The 18,130-nt window shown below is 47.7% G+C and overlaps 1 protein-coding gene across 2 annotated transcripts; it reads left to right on the forward strand.

Annotated features, from left to right (window-relative positions):
• Positions 1-2,997: 2,997 nt before the first annotated feature.
• On the forward strand, positions 2,998-14,495 carry ZIC3 (Zic family member 3). Of its 2 annotated transcripts, none has more exons than XM_025372778.1 (3): positions 2,998-4,606; positions 5,727-5,890; positions 13,925-14,495. In XM_025372778.1, exons 1-3 carry the CDS (start codon positions 3,550-3,552, stop codon positions 14,072-14,074), a joined length of 1,371 nt encoding a protein of 456 aa, XP_025228563.1. In that variant the 5' UTR covers positions 2,998-3,549; the 3' UTR covers positions 14,075-14,495. The 2 variants fall into 2 exon arrangements, with proteins under 2 accessions (XP_025228563.1, XP_025228562.1); XM_025372777.1 differs by lacking the exon at positions 13,925-14,495 and adding an exon at positions 6,718-8,932 and having other exon boundaries at positions 3,004-4,606.
• Positions 14,496-18,130: the final 3,635 nt, after the last annotated feature.

The following is an 18,130-nucleotide window of genomic DNA, read 5'->3' on the forward strand; positions in this document are numbered from 1 at the left end:
CTCCCCAAAGCGCCCTGTTCCCCGAAGTTGTTCCCAGAGTCTCCTCTTGAAAATCAAGTTCGGGGAGGAGAGAAGCTCTAAGTTATAAGAAAAACTTCGCGCTCCCCCCTCGCCCCCAACAGCAGTGATTTGCTTTGTTGGGGGTGGGGGCTTCGTTTTCATGTGCAGTAACTAGCTTTATCTGGAGGGATTTTGCTTTCTACCCTCTTTTAAGGGTCAGGGGTCCTCCTCCCCAAGTAAGGAAACTCCCACTCAAACCAACTGAAACCGAAGTAGAAATGGCCTACCTCTGCCCTGCTGTTCACAAAGCCCCCAGCCCCGTCCTTTTGCGCGCATCTGGGACCCCTGCGTCCCACACAGCAACAACACCCCCTCAGAACCGCATTCTCGGGATGGGCCCGGCTGTCCCGGGAAGGGCTCCATTGCCCGGGATTTTGGCCTGGCTGAATCGCCTCAGGTCTGCCCCTTAACAAGCATTCAACCCCCCGCCCCCACCTCCCCACTTCTCGGTTGATGATCTAATTGAATTATGCCTTTTTGTTCCAGGGACTACAGAGCACGTGCTGGAGGCAATTAATTATCGGAATGTGGCCGTATCAAAACGGACACTGGGCACCGGGTAGGTCAGCGGCGGCAACTTCCCCCTGCCCTGAGCTCGAGACCCCTTCCCAAATAGGGGCATGATGAGCTCCCTCGTCTGCCCCCCTTCTGAGCCTTTCACCCAGTTGCAATCGCGCAAGGCCCTCGATTCTCGGGGTACCTGGCGGGACTCCCCGGAAACTCTCGCATCAGCGCTGGCTCGGCCAGAGCTCGACAGCCGCCCCTTCCTGGTCCCCCAGTCTCGAGAACCGCTGTCCGCGGGACCAGCTCAGTGAGGAAATCCAAACTTTTTCAAACCAACTACTTGGCCAAGGGCTGTTAGGGTTAGTGGGAGGTGGAGAGAGGTAGAGGGAAAAGAGGAAATAAAGGAGAAAGTGAAAAGAAAGGGAGGGGGGAAGAAAGGCAATCCTCCTTTTTTTGTAAACCTGACTCCAGGGGATTCATTTGCATGATTTAAGCATATTTGTTCTCTGAACACACCAGCGCCCCCCTACCCCCCAAAGAAACCCTCTGCTGAGAGGCACTGAAACCAGTCTTGGAGAGCCTATGTTCGGCAGACGCAATAATTTAAGTCAGCAGTGAACTCACCTTCCAACCTGGGGAGAGAGCTCTGGATGTGGAGAGAGAATTGGGGCGAGTTTGATGGGAGGGGGTGAATACGGTAAGATGTGCTACCGGTAGGGTTTTCTCCCAGCAAACCGGCTAAGAAAGAAGGTGAAGTGTTGGCTGGGCCAGGCAGATTGGGGAGCAGGAAGTGAAAGGCTGCAGTTATAAAGCGCTGCTTGAGGCGGTCTCTCCTGGCGCCTCTGAACTTGATCAGATGTTCTGTTTCCTACAGAGAGATGGCGGCCAGGCTCTGAGGCTGCCTCAAGGCGCAGACTTTGGGGCTTGGCCCGGCTAGGGATGTGACAATCACAGCCATCTTTCTCTCTGCCTTTTCTTTCCACTCTCACTCTCCTGCATTCTTTGCAAATGCCTTGCAGGGAAAATGAGTGAATTTATAGCCTTGCCTGAACCTGGTCATTATGTCTAGAAAGACCTCGCACCAGACAGAAGGCGGGAGGACTTTCACACGCACCCCTGGAAGTAAATCCTTAAGGGGTAAGCAGTCCCTGAGGTCACTACATGCTTTACCTTCTCCGGGTAGGAGTAGAAGAGAGTAAAGCCTTGGCTGTTCAGAGGAAAGAGAATTCCATGTCACAGTCCCCATTCAGCATCAGCACCCCCCAACACGACTTTTGCATTTGAAAATGTTGAGAATTCAAAGCTGATTAGCCTAGTGATTTGGAAACCACCCTGATACTGTGTGTCTAGTGTATTATGTGTTTAGTGTGTTGTGTGCATGTTTTGTGAACACGGGCTAAAAGTGCTGTTGGCATGTTTTGTATTTGTGGGTGTTTGCTGTTATGTGTATTTGCTCTATTGTGTTTAGTTGTGTGCCTGTGTTTATTGTGTCGTGCGTAGTTTATGTTACTGTGTTGTATGTGTTTACTTTCTTGTGTTGTGTGCGTATTTCATGTGTTGTGTTTGTTTCCTGTGGTGCGCTTGTGTTTACTGTGTTGTGTGCTTGTTTCTTGCTGTGTGCTTGTGTTTACTGCGTTGTATATGTTTGCTGTGTCGTGCCCGGTGTGTAATTCGAGAAGTGGGCAGCGGCGAGTACAGCCGCTGCTCACAAACTAAAGGGTCAACGCTTGGCGCAGACGGAAGTAAGGGAGATCAGCTCTAATTGTAATTTCTTCTCCTTTGGGTCTCGGACAGCTGTCGACAGGTTGGGGGCACAAACGGCGAACTATCTGGGCCTGGGTCCAGGGTCTCGAAGCCATTAGAACTCGCAGTGATTGGGGGTGGACGCAGCGGCTGGGCCGGGAGCGCGAAAATGCTGGGCTCTCCCCAGGATCTGCGCCCTGAAGCTACAGAGGGGACATGTTCTCAAGGTGGTGAGGCAGCGGGGACCTAGGCGGGACTGGACGTTGGGCACCGCGTCTCCTCCGACGGCGCAACAGTGGGACCGATCCTCGCGGGGCAAAGAGTTTCTTTGGCCAAGGCGGGTAACGAGCGCGAGGGGTGGGGGGAGGCCCGCGAGAGGCCCGGCGGCGTCCCGCCGTTTGCCGGCTGGAGCCGGCCCCAGTTCCCCGCAGCCGCTCAAGCCCGGTGGAGCCCACTCGCGGCCGCCCGTCAGCCGCCGCCTCACCTGCCAGGCACCCGGCGGCTGCCCAATCAGCGGGGGTCGCTCGGCCACGGCTGCCATGTTCTCCGCTCCGCGCTGCCAATCAGCCTCGCGGCGGCCAATGGGCGGTCCGGCCGGGGGTCAGGTGACCGCGGGCCAGCTGGCTCCCCATTGGCGCGCGCCGCGCGCCTCCCGCTCGGTTTATGTGCGAGGAGTGAGTGATTGACTTTATCAGTCCAAGGACATTACTCTGGAGGCGAAGACGCTGGGACTCGCGCGGCGAGCGGCAAGCGGCGAGTACCGAGCCTGCCTACTGCCCGCTGCCCGCCGGCCGGCCGCTAGCCGGTTCCGCCACTAGGCGCAGCCCAGCCCAGAGGCCGGTACCCAGGGAGCCTCCTGGCCCTGCGGTTCTGTGCACTCGGAGAGAGGAGGGGTGCCCGGGACAGGATTGGCAAACTCCGCCCTCCACTTACTATTTTGCTTATTTTTCTTTGTGCGCGCCTGTTAGTTTGTTAAACCAGATCTAGTCCCAGAGTCTTTTCTCCTCCCTCCTCCCCCCCCAACACCCCCTCCCTGCTCTTTCTTCCCCTCCTCCCTCCTACCCCTCTGCAGGAGACTCTCGCAGTGACGGAAAGTTGCAGCCCCTGGTAGCGCCTTGGGGGTCTCCCGGCAGTGTCCAACCGCCGCCACCCCTTTCCGACTACGGCACTTCGGAGATCTCCTCCTTCGCCGATACCCTCTCTCACTTCGGCCGGATCGCCTGTGCCCAGAACGTCCCACCCATGACGATGCTCCTGGACGGAGGCCCGCAGTTCCCTGGGCTGGGAGTGGGCAGCTTCGGCGCGCCGCGCCACCACGAGATGCCCAACCGTGAGCCGGCAGGCATGGGGCTGAATCCCTTCGGGGACACAACCCACGCAGCCGCCGCGGCCGCCGCCGCTGCCTTCAAGCTGAGCCCTGCCGCGGCGCACGATCTATCTTCAGGCCAGAGCTCGGCTTTCACGCCGCAGGGTTCGGGCTACGCCAACGCCCTGGGCCACCATCACCACCACCACCACCATCATCACCACGCCAGCCAGGTGCCCAGCTACGGCGGCGCTGCCTCTGCCGCCTTCAACTCAACGCGCGACTTTCTGTTCCGCCAGCGCAGCTCCGGGCTCAGTGAGGCGGCCTCGGGTGGCGGGCAGCACGGGCTCTTCGCCGGCTCGGCGAGCAGCCTGCATGCTCCACCTGGCATCCCCGAGCCCCCTGGCTACTTGCTCTTTCCTGGGCTGCATGAGCAGGGCGCTGGGCACCCGTCGCCCACAGGGCACGTGGACAACAACCAGGTCCACCTGGGGCTGCGTGGGGAGCTGTTCGGCCGTGCTGACCCATACCGCCCAGTGGCCAGCCCGCGCACGGACCCCTACGCGGCCGGCGCGCAGTTTCCTAACTACAGCCCCATGAACATGAACATGGGCGTGAACGTGGCGGCCCACCACGGGCCCGGCGCCTTCTTCCGTTATATGCGGCAGCCCATCAAGCAGGAGCTGTCGTGCAAGTGGATCGACGAGGCTCAGCTGAGCCGGCCCAAGAAAAGCTGCGACCGGACCTTCAGCACCATGCATGAGCTGGTGACACATGTCACTATGGAGCATGTGGGGGGCCCGGAGCAGAACAACCACGTCTGCTACTGGGAGGAGTGCCCCCGGGAGGGCAAGTCTTTCAAGGCGAAGTACAAACTGGTCAACCACATCCGAGTGCACACGGGCGAGAAGCCCTTCCCATGCCCCTTCCCGGGCTGCGGGAAGATCTTTGCCCGTTCTGAGAACCTCAAGATCCACAAGAGAACCCACACAGGTAAGGGAAAAAGCAGGCGGGCGTGGGTTCCACTGGCGATACCCCGTCACGCAACGGACTTAACAGCGCGAGGGAGAGAGGTGGCGGCCAGGGAAAGGGGCGACGCCCCGCAACGGCCGCTCGAAAAAGAAGCGCTGTCAGTGACCCTCCACCCCTAGCCCTCCCCGTCCCGTGGCGCCTTTGCCGAGTTCTAACTTCCCGGGCAGACTGCTCTGCGGTCTCAGGAACTAATTGGGACCTTCTCGCGCCCAGGAACAAACTGGCGCCGCCTCTTTTTGTCTCCCTTTCTGGGTTACGGTGAAGGGACTCCGAATGTGTTGAGAGCATATTGCTTACAAGCGACTTAGCTCTCGGCACACATTCGTGGAAGGCAACCATAGAAATGCTAATGAAAACTAACTTTCGGTTACTTCCGCTCTTTTTTACACTTGATTGGCACATCTCCTAATTAAATGACTGATACTTTTGTCAAACTATTTTTATTTGGAGTTCCAGGTTCAATTCAGTCCTCCGGGAGGAAAGCTAAAGCGGTTTCGTGGGTTGTTCATAACATCTTGTAAAACTGTCTGGAGCCCCCTGGATTTTTATATATATATATATATGTATATTCCCCCCCCCCCAAACATTAAGTACGACTACGCAGGCTTTTTAATACCGGGCTTAGCCAAACCACTGCATTTGAAAGAGGCAAATTAAAAGGTACAAAGAGGCTGAACGGGATTGTCCTGTCCGGGGCCCATTGTCCCGCCGGACTCGGTTACATCGCCGAGGTGGTGGCGGAACGTGGCCGCGCATTGGGAGCCCTGGGTCGGGTGGGGTGGAAACACAACTTAGGGGAAACTTCGGAGGAGCCAGGGGCTTTCCCTCCTTGCAAGAACAAAGACGTGGTCAGGTTCTGGGCCTGCCCTGCCCCACCCCCGCCCCGACCACCACTCCCAAACCTAGCGGGCTCAACCTACGCTCTTCATTTCTCTCCAGGGAAAATAGATTCTCAACAGCAGCCCCCAGTCGGCGCTCCCTCTCCGGGAAGACCGCCGGGAGCTCAGTCTCCTGCTGCTTGCCTCTGGGAAACTCCGGCGCTGACCGTATTTTACCCCCTTTGGGTTTTTGCCTTTTGCAGGTGAGAAACCTTTCAAATGTGAATTTGAAGGCTGTGACAGACGCTTTGCCAACAGCAGCGACCGTAAGAAGCACATGCATGTGCATACCTCGGACAAGCCCTATATCTGCAAAGTGTGCGACAAGTCCTACACGCACCCGAGCTCCCTGCGCAAACACATGAAGGTAATTACCTCTTTATTAGCGGTCGGCGGTTTGTAAACACTCGGCCCGACGCCGGGCCGCGGAACGGAAGCGCCCGCGCTGCCCACCCTCTGTCCTCCACGTTAAATCCGATTTGCTCCAGCAGTGACACCTTGAACCCATTTTGGGGACCGGGCGGGGTGGGGGCGGGAGTGAGCAAAGTTGGGAGGGGGAGGAAGCGGAGGGAACAATCGGTTGTTTACTGGGAAGCTCTAGCCGAGCTCGCCTAGGCTTGCGGGACTGCCGTGGCCGCCTCTTCCCGACTCAGCCCGCGGTGGGAACCGAGAGTAGCCGCGCCGAACCCGGGGGTGGGTGGTTCATTCGCTCTTTGGCTTCGGATAAAACAATAGGGCCGAGGAGCGCGATCTGATTCCCACACATTTGTCTGCGACTTCGCAGCGCTCAGGGCCCCTGTGCCACCTTCTCTGTACCTGCTTTCCCAAGCCGAAACGGGCTTGATGAAACCTGGGCCCGGATTTAGTATTTTATAGGACCTCACAGTGTAACTGCTTACCCCACTCCATCCGTGGAGAAAGCATTTTTGAAGTGGCATGACCAAAACAGAGTGCTTTATTCCTTTTCCATAATACCAGTCTTCGGAGCAAAACTGGTTTTTAGCGAACATCTCCGGGTTTTCTAGACATCGGTAATATGGATTTTTTTTTTTTTTTTTTTTTAAAGCAGCATTTTTCTTTTAAGTGGGTCACTGGGCGGTCTTGTTGTTACAGTGCTCGAATTCTGCTCTTGTTTTTGCTTGCACATTGCCAGTTGGAATTATATTCATTATAATATATACATGTTAATTTTAGGTTCATGAATCTCAAGGGTCAGATTCCTCCCCTGCTGCCAGTTCAGGCTATGAATCTTCCACTCCACCCGCTATAGCTTCTGCAAACAGTAAAGATACCACTAAAACCCCTTCTGCAGTTCAAACTAGCACCAGCCACAACCCTGGACTTCCTCCTAATTTTAACGAATGGTACGTCTGAGGACAAACACAAACCCTGTTAACTATAGAATGGACCAAATGCATTTTTAAAAGAAAACTGAGACCAATCAGATGGAAATGGAGTTTTAAGGCAAGAGGCCATATATAGGGCTACATCTTGTTAATTGCAATTGTCCAGGAAGGTTTTGGGCAAGATCCAAAAGTAGCCATGCCCTTTTCTCAGGATTAGAAAATATGTTTTGGCATTGGAAGCATTTTTTACAAAATCTTTACACTGCTTTTTCTTCCCCTTCCTCTTGCTGTCTGCACACCCCATTCTTAAACTCCTGCAATTCATTTTAACAGTTGTCCTGTTTCTCGAGAGGAAGTTATAGAAGGCTTGTTGGTGGTGGTGATGTTAAACTGATGGAAATTCTTTTTCGCCTTAGTGGTGATTGTTTAAACTCTCACAGTCTTAAACCGTGCCAAAGTCCTGTTATGTCTTGAACTTTTCCTCAAAGCATTACACTTGTGAATGTATTTTTGTCTAATAGGGTCGAAACTGTTGTTCAGTATTTTTTTCAGGCTGAGGATGTGATGTTACTCTACACAGATTGTGATGTTTAGTATACAGTTGCCTTTTGTAATAACTTTTTTTTTTTTGTAAATACATATCCATTGATGCCATATTTATCGTTTGTAATTTAATTATTGCTACAAGTGCCGGGAACTGAACAATATTTATGGATAAATGTTTTCTAACAAGTTCTGTACAGCTTTTGATTATAACTGCTTTAGCATTAAAATTTTATTGTTTTGAAAGAAGAACACAATTTACAATTTTGGAACCACTGACTCCTTTCTCTTGTTTTGTAACAGCCTTCTTCTACAAAGAGGAGATGTGAGCAAATTAAATCTTGTTTGTTGGTATTTATAACTCACTCAGATCCCTTTTTTAATTGTTAAATTATTTTTCTATTACAGTATAAATTCCTTACAGTGTCAGTTTCCATCTGGGAAGACTCTCCTTTCTTTATCTCTATCTCAGATGGTTGTTTAACTGCGAGTTTAAATGTGTTTGTCCTGGATTTTCGGCATGCAAATCAAATATTACTGATCAATTCAGTTAGTGGCCATGACATCTCAATCTTGTACTTCAAAGACTGAGAAGCTGGATTTAATCATCCCTGCCCTACATATATAAACATAAGGTAACCTAATGAATTTTATGTCCCTTAGTTCTTTATTACCTTACATAAAAATGAAAATTGCGGCAGGATGCATGTCTGTGTTTTCTATCTAGAGATCATCCATATACCTATATATGTTTGTATCTATGACTTATCTAATCTGTCTATCAATCTATCTAGTAGCTATCTATATATTTTCAAAAGATAGCTTATGTCTGAAACAGTGGTGATGAGTAAGGCCAGTTGAGCATTGCTTACTTATGGTTAAAGTGCTTCTTAAAAGAACCATAGTCCATTTACAATTTTGGAAGGCAAAGGCTGATTTGTTTGCTGTATATAGTTCATAATTATCGCAATTATCCATAACATTTATATAGCGGTGTAATAACTGCAGCAGTTCTGAAATGATGCTATGGAAAAAAATTGCAAAATATGTATTTTTAAAGTTCATGATTTGTAGGCAAAGATGTTAAGAGCATTGTTTCCATTAAAATCAATAACAATGAAAAACGGTTGTTTGCTTTGTGATGAAATGTTAACAATCCATTTAATCTTCAGTGAAGCAACTCCTTTGGACAAACAGTTCTTTTACAATGGTTATATGGAAAAGAAATTGATTGCTATTTGGGGGGGCTGGAGTGGGTAGAGTATTGAGACCTTTTTTATTAGGGTGCTGTTTGTTATTGAGCCCAATCTCTGCATGAATAACAGAAAGGTGGAGATAAGGAATTGTAAAGTATTTAGAAATGTATTGAATAGGCTTAAGTACCTCCTTTAAGGGGCAATGCTCTAGGTTTTTGGTGGCAGTCAATTTGGTATTATATATGATCATTTTCAATTCTAGAATTTTTGTTTATTGTTCTTTTTGAAGAAATAAAGTCTTGGCACATCTTATTTATGTTATAACATTTTTGTATTTGGTGCCTGATTTTTTTTCATGTTCAAATAAATCAATCTGAAATTGAAATGTTTATAGAACTTCTGATGATTAAAAGAAACTTTGATTCTGTGAATTCACGCAGTTGAAGCAATCTATTTTAAGTTATCTACTGATCTTTGTCAACAGACAATTATTGACAGTTTCTAATTGCAAATTGCTTTGGAGGCTATTTTTTGTTAGTGGAGAATAATGGGGTCTTTTGCATTTTCTTCCACCAATATCCAAGCCTGAATGCCATGAACGGAGATTGGGATGACTCCACATGTGACGAGCAGGTAACCTGGTCAGTCTATCACTCCCAACCCAGACATTCCGATCTTGACCTTGACATTGAGGGTGCTGGACCAGATTCCTATTTCAGGTTTTTTCCTTCACCTCAAACCAGAGACCATTTTAAATGCTCAGCAAGTTCTCAGAAAGTATATATTCATAAGACTGGCTCTAAGTGTGTTCCATTGTGAAGTCTAAATAGTATATTTTTCTTCTGAACTGTACAATGAATTTCCATAATTTATCACTTTCTCCATGAGTTCCCTCCCCCACCCTCAATCTAACCTAACTTTAAATGGAAGTAGAGCCCTGTGTTGGGTACAAGATTCCACCAAAAATTTGCCTCCGTTTCAATTAAATGTATTAAATATCTCCTTAAAAGAGAAAGAGCAGTTTGATCTTTTCTTACTTGAAATTATTCCACCATAAAATTTTACAGGAAAGTATTCTGAGTGTCCTAAAAGGGGAAGATATCAATTAAATGAAAAACAATTATGATAACCAATATTAGGAGAATATAAAGTTTTGCCCGTGTAGATCATTACATCTAATTTGGGTATAGCATCATATTTCTCAAAATCATGTCCTCCACCCTTGTCATTTGCGGTAAAGAAAACTCCTTATTTTGATAGAAAACTTTTCACAGATTTCCCCTCTATAATCTGGCTCTGGGAGTGCACAATTACATTCTTGAATATTCAGTAAACAACCTTAGAGAGTAAGTACCCCCCCCCCCAAAAAAAAAACTCATAAATGCTCAAGCCCTAGGCATGGGCCAGACTCTTAGTATAAATCAACTTGTTACTTTTCCTCTTGCACCTTGTAAGATCTTTGTTGAAAGTCCCTTTTTCAAAATGAGTGATTTTGCATAAGAAGATTTCCACTGTTAGGCAAAAGGGAGGTGGCTATTTCCATGCAAGACAGAAGTTTGGCCTTCATCCAGCTTCGGAAGGTTAAAGATCAGGACAGGGTCCACGCTAAGCAGGCCGGTCGATCTAAATTACTAAAGTTGGACATGAGTGAGCAGAGACCTCCACTCACAAAGCCTCCCAGGAAAAGTTGGAGTGTTCAGGACTTCCTCGCTCCTCCCCCTTCTCCCTTCTCCCAGCCTGATGTCTGCCTCTTCGCCCTGGCTCTCTCTCCCCCTTCAAAAAAGCTCCCTAAAACAGAGGAGCAAAGCCGAAGGGCCTCTTAACATGTAAGTTTGTGGAAGAATCGCCAGCAGCGTGCCCATCGCCTGAAGAGATTTTCCTGGCACCTAGACTGGTTTCCTCTCACAGGTTTCTGTCCCTCGAGTCCCAAGCCTCCAGTGGATCCTTGGCCCGGGCCGGGGCAGAGGCGGCGAGGCCAGGCGTTTCGGAAGTCGGGGCTCCAGCTCAGCTGTCCTCGGACCCCTCGCGGGGGCTCCCAGGGTCCCTGTCCACACACCAAGTTCTTGCAAGTCTCTGTTGAGGCTCGGGCGGGGGGAAGGGACCTCATTTCCTAGGGTCAATTCTCTCGCGGTCTCTGCCCGCTGACCCTTTGACCTCCACCTACAGGGCCCTTGGCGGCCGTAAGCCGGCGGTCGCCCAGGCTCTGAGGACGCTTCGCGCCCCATCGCCTCCCGGCCTCATTAGGCCGGCGGGGCTGTAAAGCAGGAATCAGCCTCTGCCTAATCCGGACCTGGGGTCAATACGAGCCCAAACAATGGTGAGCTCCGAAGGCCACTGCGTAGCGCTGGCCGCAAACTTTGTGTTCAATTCAGTTTTCTAAAGCGGTGGGGGTTGGGGGCAGGGAGGTATTCGTCCACCCGAAGGCCGCTTGCGGCTCCCGGGGGTCATCAGCGAACGTCCTCTCTCGCTCGGCCCCTCCGGCCTCTTCGCAGCGCCTGGGACAGAGGGGGCTGCGAGGCCCGGGAACTGGTTGTCGGCCCGCGCGGGTGCCCAGGGGCCGGCGCAAAAGGGGCCGCCCCCGTGCCGGGAACAGACTTTGAAGTGGGTTTTTAGCGCGCACGTGTGAGAGCCGGGCCAGGGCCAGAGCGGGGACCCGCTGAGAGGAAAGAGGAGGCTCCGGCCGGGACCCCAACCCCTCCCCCGCTTCCCCGTGGCTCCGGCCTTTTCAAGCCCCGGCCGGGGGCCCGTAGGCCTCCCACTCCCGCGCCCTCCCCGCGCCGCGCGCAGGCGCACACCTCGCAGCCGTCGAGTCGGATTTTGCTGCGAGGGGGTGGGGGGTAGAGTTGAAAGCGGCTTTGCAGTGCCGCGGCCTTGGTTGAGCTGGGAGGGAGGGGAGGAGAGGAGAGGGATGTGGGAAGGGGGGCTGGTTTTGGGGCGGCTTTCGAGTCGTGAACATGGCGGCCGGATGCGAACCCCCGCGGAGCGCAGCAAAGCGCAGACTACAGGCTGCCGAACTGTTATGTAGTTTAAACTCCGTTGTTATTCCTCAGCTCTGGGCGCCTCGCGGAGGAATGTAGGTCGTGGCGGTTGAGCGCAAAATTGTTAAAAAAACGGAAGCGAAGAAGTTCTTCCTGGGCATTCTCCTGGGAAGTTGGCGTGTGCTTTTTGGGTTTGGGGTTCCCATGGGACTTGGACAAAAAACCCGCCGGAGGCCTCCCCACCCACCTGGCCCGACTTAAAACGCCCCCTCCCGGAGCTCCCATGGGTAGGGGATGCCATTTCGAGTTATCAGGCCCCGGTTGGGATTCCACAGAACCTTTGAGTCCCTAAAAATGCCCCAAGAGTGGATAGTATGTTCTCTTTCAGGACAGTGGCGAAGCCTATGAACACGTAGGCACCATTTTCCAAGAAAATGCCCCGGGTCTTCAACAGACAAGTGTGCCATTGCTAGTTCGACCCCTACACGTTGCCCAGGCTCCGTTTTCTGTATATCTCATTTAAACGTGAGCCTATGAAAATTGGCGCTGTAGCTTTGGTGTGTGCCCTAACAGCTGGTGGTCTTATGTTAAGGGAAAAAAAGGCCAGAATTCCGAAAATTCAGCTTTTGCTTAACTGCCTTAATGCTGGCGTTGAAAGAACCCCTGGTAGCTCTGGGATCTCGAGCTCGTGTTTTCTCCGTAGAAAAATGCTGCAGATTCACCTTCAGATGTGTCTTTTGTGAGGGAAAAGAAAATGTAAGATTTTAAAAAGAGTAGTAATTGAACCTCAGCTCCTCTAGGAAAATAAACGGCTCGAACTCTTCCAGGTTGCGTCTTCGTGGAGACCAACGGCCAAACGGAAAAGTCAGACCTCTTGGGGTTGTCCAGTGTCACGCATTTGGCTCCTGAAGGTGTGGGGCAGTTCCCGTGGGCCACCTTGGGAAGGGCCCCAGGTGGGTGGGCAGGTCATTAGCAAGGCTGGCCCAGATCTGGGGGGAAATCTGCAAAACAGTGCCTTTATCTGCAGAGAACAATTGATGGGGTTGTCTTTCCTCCTTTTCAGTGCACAAAGAAGACGGCTTTGGAGCAAGAATTTGGAATATGCATTTAAGTTGTCGTGCTTTGCATTGGAAACCCATGGGCAATTAAAATAAGCATGCCCTGTAGTATTTTCTGTCCTTTTCTTATGTGTGATTCCTGCAAGTCAGAGGGGGCCGGAGCCTCTTCAGTAGTTTGGAAACTTGTTTTGAAATTGCCACCAAGCCGATTTTTTTTTTTTTTTTTTTTTCCTGTGGGTGAAGTTTCCTTCCCCGGTTCACTCACTCCCCCTTTCCCCACCCCCTCACTGGAATTGTATTGACATCTTTGAGAGATCAAAGGAAGTAAATGGTGCTTGCTGTATACTCTGTTTTTCCATACTGTAGTGTGAATCCTGAGATTTGAGCTTTTTTCTGGTTAAATCTCTTGGTACCAAAAGTGTGGAAAATAAAAAGTTCATTAACTTAAGAAAGCTTTAGCCAATGGTTAGACGGGGTTTGTCCCTTTAAGAGCTACAGAGCCCAGATTGTCTCTTAAATTGACTTTAAAGTTGAGCTATGATGCATTGGTGGACTGTTTCCCCTGGATACCTGCGGTGTTCTTTGGGTCATTTGATATGGTAAAACCGGTTGATTTTCATAGGAGTTATGTGAATGGAATTTCTGCAAAACCGGGCTAGTGATAAATTGATAGAGCTCTTATATTTGTTTGGATGACGACTCCAAAGGGCACTGCTTTTTTACCGAGGTTTGGTTCTATCATAACCATTGAAATTTACAGCTTGGAAAACACTAACTTTGCTGGAAGCATTTGAAGCGGGGAGTGTTCAGAGTACTTGGACTAATGGTAACTTAACAGAGGAACATAAATCCTTTGAATATTAGAGAAACTCGTTTCAAAAAATCTATTGAAACTGAAGCAAATCTCTTTCATTAACATTTAACAAACCAAGCAGTTTTGTATATTTTTAATCTGATGACAGTTCAACCTATTTACAAATCTGATGAATGGAGAGAAATGTAAGCTTTATAGTAACTATAACAATAGCTTTCACCAGATGGCAAATTTATAATGTTTGATCTCTAATAGGGTGTGTGTCTTGTGTCATATGTTTTATTAAAATACAACCTGCGTCAACACCATTTGAATTTGAGGTGTTAAAAATAAAACATTCCATCGTGTTTTATTATAAACCAGAGTTTAAAACAACATATCCATGTAACATTTTATGACATTTTTTCTAAGAGGAAATGTGGCCTGTTTTGACCTATCTGCAGTTCACTTTTTGTTTTTTTGCCAGTGTTGTCCTGCTTGGTATCCGGGACAGTCTCTAATTCCTGACGAAGAACTTGATACTGACGTTGGTATGCAGCAGCCAGCCCTCCATAACACTACCTATCCTAAATGCAGGGTTAATGCCGAACCTACTGTGCAAGAAATGATTTACTGATGAGGTTTCAGAGAAAACCACATCAATTTGGATGTCTGTTACCTTGAAGTGATCATTTTAAGAGTAGTAGCTTCTTCCCTAGGTATAAAAAGACTATTTTCTTCTTTTGGTGTATTTCATCCTGTGTTGAGCAATCATTTGTGAAATGAAAAAGCAAAAAAAACTCCCCCCAATTTAGGATTTATAAATGGGAAGATGGAGGTGAAGTCTGGCCTAATTCATAACCCAGTATGCATTATCTCATACATTGTGTTGACCTTGTTGAAAATCTTTTTCAAATATCAGCATTCTATATGTAGAACTAAAGTGTTTAAAACTAGAAACATGAATTGTTGTTTTGTTAATTTCATGTTTGTGTTCAGAAAGCAATACCCAGGATCCCTTCAATTTTTGTTGGACTTAAATAAAACCATTTAAATTATTTTTGTGATTATTGTTTTATTAAAATGACAGTAGCCCCTAAATAACTTTGATTAACCTGTTGACTTGGGACAATTTATGTTCAATTCACATTTTTCACGATATAGCTGGGCTTTCACTAGGCAATAAATGGGGGTGGGGGGGAACCCGCCGAACAAACCACAAACAACTGTTTTGAACTCACAGTGTTTTCCCAGAGGGGTTCAAGGCCAGGTACTGGGAAGACCAGGGGAGGAATTCAGAGTCAAGGATTGATTGGGGTGATTAGGAGGAATGAAAGGATGCAGGAGCTTGGAGGGAAAAAAAAGAGCATTTGAACACCAATATTTGGGTGAGAAAGAGAGGGAAAGATAAAGCTGAAGATAACCTGAAAGGTGAAAAGAGTGCCTCTGTGGCATCCAGGGAGGAGACATTGCAACATTACATGTATATTATTCAGAAGCCCTGAAGTGGTTTTTGGGGCAGACAACTTGGCACAACCATTGATTAGAACACTTAGAGAATCATGGAATATAGGTGTTATTAAAACACAAGTTGTCATTAATTAGCTGTAATGTTAGAGAAGATGAAGGCACTACAGAAAAATTATTGGAACTCCAGATACTTGATTTCTCATTTTAAATTTAACATCTATAATCTAATGTAATCTGTGAATGACTATCATTCTATTTATTTGGCATGATTATGCGATGATGAAGTATTGTAAAATTGCAGCCTGATAGAGTATATTACTATTATTCTTTAGATCCAGTTTCATTGAAATTTTTGGTAAGTAGACTGATGATAGTATAATTTTTTAGTAGTAGGAAACATGCTCATCTCCCTGTGATTCCAATTGTTCATTTACATCAAGAATAATAGAAAAGGCCAGGACAAGGAAGCCTATGATTCTTTGACTCTCAGCTTCCTAACGCCTGACATTTTCTATGCCCCATAACAATGTTGGTAAAATTTTTGTGTTTTGTTTTGTTTTTAAGAACAAGAACTGTGTTCTTGCAGACAGGCAGTGGAGTATAATAATGGGATTGTTGAAAAAGCCCTAGGAAAGGTAAGCTACAGAGTTGTTCATGAGCCAGCTGCACTGTGATAATACCTCCTAGGGTTGTTCTATGGACTAAACAAGAAAATGTCCATAAAGAGCCTGTCACGGAGTAGTCCCTGAACAAATGATGCCTTCTTTCCCCCTTGCAGGTAGTTATTGTTTTGTTGCTTTGGGGTAGTTTCCTATTTTTACTATTATAGAATATTTTACTAAAAACATATAGTGGTTTGTACTGCATTGCAAATTTAATAGTTTTCAGAAAGTAGATGGAGATTTGTGGCATGTAAGAAATACTGCATTTCATAAGCATAATCACTAGATCAGGCATGTGGGTTTATGAACATAGCTATGAATATTTAAACACATAAAATTAAAATGTTATTAAATGCCTGTTGTTCATTATCTTCCAATGAAAACACTTATTCTTAGATAAAAATAAGTTGTGTACTTAAAATCTGTAAACATAGTAATTTAATGGTTTGGTTTTAATTGAATAAAATTTTTACTTTAGTCAACAGCTTGATTCTTATATTAAAATTCAGTGACAATTTTACAATGTGAAAGTTGATATTCACATATAACAAAAAGATTAAATCTATGTCTTAAATTATTCAGTTTCCCCTTACCAAATTTATGATCATATTATGTAGTTGTGACTATAGAGTAATGAGACTGATTTTCTCTGGAGCTTGGAAGCTAGCCCTGAACACAGTTCCCAGTGAGGAGTCCTGAAATGTTTTGACCAATGTCAGCATCCTTCAAATAAGTTTATGGATTCTATGGGTGATGGATTCACTTAAGATAACAACAACAACAAAACAGACAACAACCACTAGTCTTACTACTTTACAGCCATACTTTTGGTTTTATTATGTTGTAAAGGTTACTTTGATTTTATATTATGTTAATAAACTGAGGCTTGACTGAAAGACAGCATAGAAATGCTCTACTACAGCATTATAGAATTTTGTTTTCAATTGTAAGTCTATTTATACAGAAAAACAAAACAAAACCACCAACACACAGCTCTTCCTGAGTGAGCTGTCTGAGTGGCAGGTGTTTCTTTCCTTCCCACTGATTTTGGAAACTTGGGGCTTCCCAGAGAAGCTGTACTGCTAAATAACATGGGCTGTTTTACGGAGGCCTGGGAGGCTTTTTTTCACTGGTTTATCGGCTTTGTCTAACTCTTTCTTCCTGACTCTCTCATATTTACCCTGCCCAATTAAACATGAAGGTCAGCCTTGTAAAATTTATTTTTCGAGGCTGAGTGTGGTGACTCACACCTGTAATCCCAGCACTCTGGGAGGCCGAGGCGGGTGGATCACCTGAGGTCAGGAGTTCGAGACCAGCCTGGGCAACATGGTGAAACCCTGTCTCTATGAAAAATGCAAAAAATTGCCGGGCGCGGTGGCTCAAGCCTGTAATCCCAGCACTTTGGGAGGCTGAGACAGGCGGATCACAAGGTCAGGAGATCGAGACCATCCTGGCTAACATGGTGAAACCCCGTCTCTACTAAAAAATACAAAAAACTAGCCGGGCGAGGTGGCGGGCGCCTGTAGTCCCAGCTACTGGGGAGGCTGAGGCAGGAGAATGGCGTGAACCCGGGAGGCGGAGCTTGCAGTGAGCTGAGATCCGGCCACTGCACTCCAGCCTGGGTGACAGAGCGAGACTCCGTCTCAAAAAAAAAAAAAAAAAAGAAAAATGCAAAAAATTAGCTGGGTGTGGTGGTGCATGCCTTTAATCCCAGCTATTCAGGAGGCTGAGGCAGGAGAATCGATTGAACCCAGGAGGTGGAGGTTGCAGTGAGCCAAGATCGCACCACTGCAGTCCAGCATGGCGATAGAGCGAGACTCAAAAAAAAAAAAAAAGCCCTTTTTAGATTTTTATTCATTTATTTTTATTTTTTGAGATGGAATTTCCCTCTTGTTCCTCAGGCTGGGGTGCAATAGGGCGATTTTGGCTCACCGCAACCTCTTCCTCCCAAGTTCAAGCAATTCTCCTGCCTCAGCCTCCTGAGTAGCTGGGATTACAGGCATGCGACATCATGGCCGGCTAATTTTGTATTTTTAGTAGATACAGAGTTTCTCCATGTTGGTCAGGCTGGTCTCAAACTCCCGACCTCAGGTGATCTGCCCGCCTCAGCCTCCCAAAGTGCTGGGATTACAGGCATGAGCCACCACTCCCAGCCAAAAGTCCTTTAAAAAAAAAAAAATTAGGTCATCAGAAACTTCATTGGTGAGGCCGGGCGCAGTGGCCCACACCTGTAATCCCAGCACTTTGGGAGACCAAGGTGGGCGGATCACGAGGTCAGGAGATCGAGACCATCCTGGCTAACACAGTGAAACCCCATCTCTACTAAAAATACAAAAAATTAGCCGGGCGTGGTGGCGGGTGCCTGTAGTCCCAGCTACTCAGGAGGCTGAAGCAGGAGAATGGCATGAACCCAGGAGGCGGAGCTTGCAGTGAGCCGAGATCGCGCCACTGCACTCCAGCCTGGGCGGCAGAGCAAGACTCTGTCTCAGAAAAAAGAAAAAAAAAGAAAGAAACTTCATTGGTGAAATAAGCAAAATGAGTATGCTAACAATTCCCTCTGT

The sequence above is a fragment of the Theropithecus gelada genome, chromosome X (genome assembly GCF_003255815.1).
Source record: "Theropithecus gelada isolate Dixy chromosome X, Tgel_1.0, whole genome shotgun sequence".
Classification (NCBI taxonomy): domain Eukaryota; kingdom Metazoa; phylum Chordata; class Mammalia; order Primates; family Cercopithecidae; genus Theropithecus; species Theropithecus gelada.